The sequence below is a fragment of the Cynara cardunculus genome (genome assembly GCF_001531365.2).
Source record: "Cynara cardunculus var. scolymus isolate 2C chromosome LG 15, CcrdV1, whole genome shotgun sequence".
Lineage (NCBI taxonomy): Eukaryota > Viridiplantae > Streptophyta > Magnoliopsida > Asterales > Asteraceae > Cynara > Cynara cardunculus.
This window is the reverse complement of record NC_037542.1, coordinates 6010639-6018827: the sequence shown is the minus strand read 5'-3', so window position 1 is coordinate 6018827 and position 8189 is coordinate 6010639. Positions and strand designations below refer to the sequence as shown.

General features: G+C 32.7%; 1 protein-coding gene across 1 annotated transcript; it reads left to right on the top strand.

The window, feature by feature from the left end:
- The first annotated feature begins 1157 nt into the window (after positions 1–1157).
- LOC112527218 (transcription factor BEE 1-like) lies at positions 1158–2458 on the top strand. Its single transcript, XM_025137699.1, has 5 exons — positions 1158–1538; positions 1638–1757; positions 1999–2064; positions 2210–2278; positions 2372–2458. The coding sequence occupies exons 1-5, from the start codon at positions 1158–1160 to the stop codon at positions 2456–2458; spliced, it is 723 nt and encodes a 240-aa protein (XP_024993467.1).
- The last annotated feature ends 5731 nt before the right edge of the window (positions 2459–8189 follow it).

The following is an 8189-nucleotide window of genomic DNA, read 5'->3' as shown; positions in this document are numbered from 1 at the left end:
ACTATCAATGGTAATGCATCTCCAAATTCCCCATACTTGACCAAAAGCCATTCAATGGTCCCATTCACTATATCTATCAATATCAATGTGTACCTTTACAAACTGTAGTTTTTCATAAAGATCCAAAAAATCATATTCAAGCTGTTGAGCTACAGTGTTGAATATTACCATGATTAGGAATACGAAACCTCAACTACCAAGCGTAATAGTCAGTTCCTCTAGGCCTTACAACCAATGTTGCATAAGATTTTATGCTGGATTCCTCTACGTGCTAGCAGTTTCTTACGGACCAAGTTTGTTTGGTATATGTTGAGGAAGCGTTGTAAATGAACCAAACATTGGTGCATCGTTTGTGAACCATTCGGCGTTAAGTTTGTTTATGTTGGTTTGTTTAATAAACTAACGAACACACATGAACAAGATTTCTTGTTCGTTTAGGTACATGAACGAAAAAGAACAATGACCTTGTTCGTTCAATTACCTTTGTGAACATTCGTTTATGTAATTCGTTATTGAGTATTTTTTTTTATTTCCTTGATTACGTTCGCTTATGTTTGTAAAATTCATCAACTTAATCTTGTTCATTCATGTCAGTTAAAGTTAAAGGTTTTGCCTAGAAAACCAAAATCTCTATGGTCAGAAAATTAGAAGTTTAACAACAGTAATGGTGATTTTTTATTCATTTGTTTTCACTTATGTTTATTTATGTTCATTTAGCATCTTAACGAACAAACATGAACAAAGCTCGTTTTATTAACTGAACAAACACGAATACAAAATTTTGTTCGGTTGTTTGATTAAAGTTAAACAGGCAAATGAACGACCCCATTCATGTTCGTTCGATCAGTTCATTTACTGCCCTATGTAGAAGGGGGTACTTTACAAGAATCTTACAAACTAGTCAAATAAAAGATTACAGATAAAAAACGGTTAGGAAAAAAGTGTAATGCTATGGTAAATGGAAAAGAAGAACTAAAATGCCTAATGAGAAACCCTATTACTAGTTCAGATTGACAAACTTGAATGTAGGATTACCTAATTATAGTGTCAGAACCAACCACTCAGAAGCTCATGTGCTTTTCTTCCTTGTCCTATTAGAGTGCTTTTTGGAATATCTTTGAAGGTTTGTTTTAAGAAACAAAACACTCTACCATCTCATGGATGACCACTTTACCCTAGGAATCAACTCAAACATGGAACTTTTTGACAGCAATGCCAATCCTGCACTTGGGAATTTCAATTCATCTAATGTTAGTCTTCATGGGTTTACGCCTTTGTCTGGCGACAATTTCTCAGATCATCATCATCATCATCGAAGGCATGATCATAGTCTTCCATTCATGCCTTTATCAGATGGTAATCTTCAGAGCTTTAATTTCAGTGGTGATCATCAAGATGGTTCTTTCTATGCTCCAATGACCCATCTCCCTTCAAATACAGACAATATGGCCAAGAGGATATCGGGGGATGAAAGCTTGGGGAATCCCCCCATCTTTAGCTCTGAAGTTACTGGAGAGAACAAGGCTAACAGAAATTATGTATACTTCATTTTGTTCCTTAATCTGTTAGATCAATATATTATTAGCTTTGGTTGATCTATTTGTACTTTTTTGTTTTGACTAATTCATATGTTTCAGGGCTATGGTGGTAAAAGGAGAAAGAAAAGCAATGAAGCTTTAGGGGAGAAACCACGAGAAGTTGTTCATGTGAGAGCAAGGAGGGGTGAAGCTACTGATAGTCACAGTTTGGCTGAAAGGGTTTGTTTCCTTTGATTAGATTTCTAGTTTAAATTAATTCAAGAAAGTCTGTGCTTGAATTTCTCAAGGAAACGAAATTAATCAAGAACTGGTTCTAGGTTTAATATGGTTCCTTCAATTGATTTATCACTTTTATATATTGTAAATAAATGCGCTTTTTGTTAGAAACCCTAACACCAAAATTTTGGACGTAATACTGCTCAATTGATGATCTTGTTTGATTTTTCCTGTTCATGATTAGTTGAGAAGGGAGAAAATAAATGAAAAGCTACGATCCTTGCAAGAACTAGTCCCTGGATGTTATAAGGTATGAACTGATCCATTTTCCCCTTCATCTTTTGATCGTGTTTCGAATCATTAACATTTATTACAAAATATTTCAATATGATCTAATTATGCTTTTTCAGTTCCTTAAAAACTTAATTTGTAATCCTTTTGTTGAGGACTTGCAGACAATGGGAATGTCCGTAATGTTGGACGTAACAATCAATTATATCCGATCTTTGCAGAATCAAATCGAAGTAAGTTTGTGTGAAAAATTACAAAATTAGTGGCTGAGATTTGTGGGGATCATGATGCAAATATTTTAATTGTCTTAATTTTCTGCTTCCTAGTTTCTGTCTATGAAGCTTTCAGCAGCAAGCATGTTCTACGACTTCAACTCTGCTGAAATGGATGCCTTGGACACCATGAAGGTATAACGTAATTTTGGTTCTAGGAATTAAAGTAAAAGTGAAGATTAACATCTTGATTGTGATCTTAAACTGACAACATGGTTGATTACTCCGAAGTCGCATGTTTGAGTTTCTTTCACTTTATAATGATCAGAAACATAATGGTCATTTGAGTTGCTCCTTCTATCACTGTTAGAAAGCTTTCTTAACCATTGTATTGGCTTCCAATTATATCAATGTACGTAATCACCAGTATTATATAGCTTGCTTCTAAGGCCTTCAAAATTTAAACAATTACAATAGCACAACACGAGGTTAAAATCTAGTATTTCCAGTAAGGCTCAGGCAATCTCAGCCGGTAATCAAGTAAACCAAGATCGCAAAACATCATGTTAACGCACTATTAGATATCGAGTCCCTCGTAACTCATCAAGCAATCCTTAAACGGGACTCTCGGATCTTAGGAAACTCCAGATTTTAGAGTATCAAAACTCCAGCAACATGAGTGAATCCAACATGACCTAATATATATATATATATATATATATATATATATATATGGATGGATGGAAGTAATATGAAATATCAATTGGCTATATGTTATTTTTCATTAAATGCATTGGTTGAAAAAATCATTCATAGGTGACTAAATGTGGAAATAAATTTATTTGCAGGGAGCAAATGGGTATGAAGCACAAGTGATGGACAGGATGGGTGGAGAAGGGTATGGAGAGCTTCCACAGTTTCAATCGACATGGCCTCTTTGAACTCCATACATATCTTTGGAATTGATACGAAATATATACACACATATATATATACACCCCTGAAATAAATGCCAAAAGTATTCCTTAGTTGAATTATAAGTTCTCTTTTAATTTGATTACTCTAATAAACATACGATAATCCAACAATGCTATTCGATCTGTAATATTTTACACTTCTTATTCACTTATTACTTGTCTCACATCATTTTACGGTCTTCTTTAACTTCGTTATTTCTGTTTTTTGAGTCATTATTAAAATCTACAGAGATTGTGGTGATGATGTGAATAATCTTTTTAGCTTCATTGAATGCACCTTTAAGAGGCATCAGTTACAAAAAAATATATATAATTTCTATACGTATAAGTTAGCTTAGAAGATTAATGTGAAACAAGAACTTCTATCGACGATTTATCTTCTATCAAAAGTATCGATCTTTCCACAAACAAACTAATCGGCAGCATCCCCGATAGCATCGAAAGTCTGAAAGGTATTCAAAAGGTTCTTACTGTGTTTCATTTGTTAAGCAATTGTTCAGTTGAATTTCGGCAATGGATATTTTATGAAAATCAAGAGAAATTTGCAAAATGTTTGAACCTGATTTTACAAAAACAAATTATTGATTTAGATTTCAGACTTCAGACGTTTGTCAGTTTACAAAAATAAACAGTCTTATTGATTCAGATTTCAGATTTCAGACTTCCGCATCACCTCTTATTACTCAGAAGTGAAATAAGACTTCAGACTTCTGCAACTCTTAAAAAACAAACGCCACCTTAGAGTCATGCTTATAAAGTAGTATGCAGTGGTTTTTGCAAACGTCGAGTCTTTTCAAACTCTTCTTTGTCTCATATAAGTTATGAGGTACTTTTTTCACCCTGAGGTGGCATCTAACTATAGGAGCAACTTGATTATAAGTCGCCTCCGATATATTACATTTCGTCTTCCAATTCAACAATATTATTGTAGATCCTAATTTCGAGTAATTTGGACACCTATCACATAGGGTTTGTTAGCAGCTTGTAACATGTCATAAAAATTCTTTAGCAAAATAATTAGGGGTATGTTCTTCCCATGTCGTACCATCATGTATAATTCGTTTGTTAACTATTCCAACATACCCTTCGTTACGATCTTCTATCGGATTAGAAGATTGACATGTGTATTAAGATGCATGACTATAGATTTCACCATGTGCCCACTAAATTGTAAAATCAGACATGAAACCATATTTCGTCATGTGCAGTCTCATATTATCCATTTCTTTATGGTTCAATTTTCGACACTTGGAACAAGGGTATCGATCTGATACGAAACATTGTCCCATTATGCGTAATTTTCCTTTCAAAAAACCTGTCATTGGAATACGCAAAGTCTAAAAAAGAGTCTATCGCAACGACATAGTCCTTGCTAAGAAACCCCTCATATATGTGGATGTTGACATAATTACTAACTACAACCAAAGAAAGTACTTAATCGACATAATCAAAGTATACGTGGTGTAGAGAACTTTTAAACCCTCCAAGCAAGTATTTGACTATTTAGAACCCAAACCACATGTTTAAATCAAAGAAAATGTTTTGAATGACTTTAAAACCCTATTTCTAAGTTAAATCGTATGTTTAAATGAAGTTGGAGAAGGTTTTGATAACTTAAAAACCCTAAGTGTAATGGTTTAACTATTTCAATTAGTATGTGCACCACATATACATGTCTTCATTTTATGAATTCTCAATAAGTATGTATTTGGATCACTTTTATTTGAAATAAACACAACTTAGATCTAATTTTCACATATTGATTTTTATAATACATAGACATAAATCTACACTAACAAAAATCACAAATCCATATTATTTCATCAGATTGATTTAACAAAGGAAAACACATATTAGCTCATGAATTTGAATAAAACATCTTCATATTATTGCATAAAATTGATTCAACAAAGAAAAACACATATGGATTATACAAACAAAATTCACTTTATAATGGGGAAAAAGTAACATACGAAATCACGTGGTGCTGGTGGCGGTGCAGGAGGTAGGCGATAGTGGTGGCAATGCTGGAGGCGGGCAACAACGCTAGCTGGTGGTGGCGTCTACTACACAAAGCAATCGAGGTAGGGGTTTCAATGCTTTTTTTTAATATAAAAGTCTTCTGAATTTCCGATGGATCACCAACACACCAGAAAAATTTATCCGTTGGTTATCAAAGCTAACAGAACAATATGGTTCAAGAGTATAATATAAAATTTGTTAGGACGTCAAAAAATATTATATTAACTTGAATATACACTTTCACATATGATACAAATTATTTGCTTTTATAAATTTTAGTCTTAAAAAACAGTAGAAACACAATTGTTTGGTCCTTCTAATTAGTTATAGCTTATACCCTAGAAAGCGATCCAAAAACGTTTATTCGATCGATCATGTTTTGCATCTTCTATGAACTTGATGAACATATATCACGATTTCAACAACATACAATTTACATGGAAATTAATTAGTAAAAACTGTACATATTTAGCATAATGATCGAAACAATGGTTGACTTTGTTAATATCTTCATTGTTCTGACCTATATTTTATCTGATAAAAATGCATAATTACCTTTTAACTATTTGATGTCATTAGTTTGTTTTAATTAGTAGACATTAAAGCAAATATGGAGACATCTAAGATCAAGAAAACTAGCCCAGCAAAGTGGTAGAAAACCTGCATATGGAGTGAAATGATGCAAATTAATGACTTTTCTACAAACTCAGATATCCCATTCATATCTCATTAATCCAACTCTTAATATATGATTACTTTATGTAATACCAGAAGTATATATGTGAGATATAACATAATGTAAATTAAACTAAAAATTGAATTGTCTTAAATTTATTTTTTATATTTTTTGTTTATTTAGTTGATTGAATTTATATTTTGAAAGAGTAGTATAAGTTTTCTTTAACACTTAAAAAAATGACAAATATAGAAATAATTTACAACTTCAAATATCTTATATGTATTAATAATTTATACTTACCGTTTTTTAAGTTTTACTCATGAAAAGTTACAATATAGATACATTTATTTAATTCAAGTTATCGTTCTTTTTTCAATAAAGTAATGATAGATTAGGAGTCGTCGAAAGATCTAGGACAAAATGGGACTAGCCCAACGTAGGACCGAGGGCCAGCCTAGGACGATATTGATTTGGATTGGTAGGGACCGTTTATGGTCCGTCGGTTCGGAATGACAAGATCAATGGAATTTCAAGGCATGGTCTGGGATCGTATGATTGAAACCGGTTATGCATATAACAATTTTTTCAAAAAAAAAAAATAGGTTTTTGAGTTTTTATAGATTATATGATACAAGTTTTTCCATATATTTGCAAAATTTTCAAGTTATTTCAAATAATTTCAAGTTTTCAAGATTTTATTTATTTAAATGTACTATTTAATATTTCGATGCTAAATTTCATAAATTGTAGTAAAAAAAGGTGCACATGTGATAGTTGCGTTTATTACAAGAAGTGTGATGATGGGTCAATGGTCTACTTACTCGTATACGATATGAAGGATGTTTAAGTTATAAAAGACGTACCAATTAAATGTTGAATATGATATGAAGGATTTAAGGGCTGCCAAGAAAATCTTATGGATGGAAATTGTACGTGATAGAAGTACGAGGACCTTGTATCTTTCTCAAAAGAGCTATATCGAGAAAGTCCTACACCAGTTCAATATGCATGATGCAAAACCGGTCACCACACCCCTAGCAGCTCACTTTAAGCTATCATCCTTTCAAAGTCCTACTTTAGAGACTGATATGTCATACATGGCACATGTACCATATTCGAGTGATCATGTTGGTTCGTTAATGTATGCGATGATTTACCCACGTCCTCATCTGGCTTATGCAGGCAGTGTGGTTAGTAGATATATGGAGAATCTGGGCAAAGAACATTTGAAGGATCTCCAATGGATTATTCATTTTCTTCGATGAATGTCATCTTTGTATTTACAATTTGGCAAGAATGATGATGGTATCTTTGGTTTTGTAAATTCAGATTATGCCAAAGATATCGATAATTGGAGGTCGATTTCTGGATATGTGTTCATTTTGGGTGGTTCCATTCTTCAAATCAAAGCTTCCAAGTACAACTAGGATTCAACTAGATCGTGGGTCGATGGCTTCAAAATCATGGATATGGCTTATCTCTTGTTAAATATTAGGACTCTATCTAATTATCAAATATATATAGGGTACGTACTAATTCACATATGATGGCTTAGGTTTCGTAAAAATACACATATAATTTCATATGATCAATCTCCATTGTGATCTCTTTATGCCAAGTACTTTACTCAACATCATCGATAGTGAATTTTTCTCGGTGGTCTCCTCCGCCCCTGGTTTTTCCCCTTTTGGGGTTTTCACGTAAAATACGATATCATTTCTCTCCTTAAAATCTCTGCATTTATTTACAATTGTGTGTTGATATTTCGATCGCCGGGTTTATTTGTCCATCGAAGTTTTCAGTTAGATAATTCTCGTTTCCGCTTAAATTGATACGGTTCTTATTTGGAGCATCGATCTTGGGTTGTTAGAGGGATGTTTTCATTTCGACTATTATAACACACAATCTAATGCTTAGGCTTCCCCGTGTACAACGTAACTTGTTACCATATGTTTGGATTGAAAATGGTAGTAGAAACATTAATTTCACTAAAAATTCGAACAGACGCCATGCCAAACCAAACATATCACAAAAAACATACCTAATAAGACGTTGCACTACTAGAAAATCAAGTATCAGCGACGAATATCAGCGAGGAAAATTTTCCCTCGCAGATCAGCGAGGGAATCTGATTTTCACGATTTTTTTTATTTTTTAAATATTAATTTAATTACTTATTAATTTTTAATTATTGATTATTAAATTTTCAGTTATTTATTATTTATTAGAATATTACAAAAATTAATTAATAAAA

Excerpts from the sequence above, each read along its gene's own strand:
- LOC112527218 (XM_025137699.1), top strand. The coding sequence starts at position 1,158 with ATGGATGACCACTTTACCCTAGGAATCAACTCAAACATGGAACTTTTT. Across the intron at positions 1,758-1,998 it reads GTCACAGTTTGGCTGAAAGG|TTGAGAAGGGAGAAAATAAA; the intron begins GTTTGTTTCCTT and ends GTTCATGATTAG. Across the intron at positions 2,065-2,209 it reads TAGTCCCTGGATGTTATAAG|ACAATGGGAATGTCCGTAAT; the intron begins GTATGAACTGAT and ends GAGGACTTGCAG.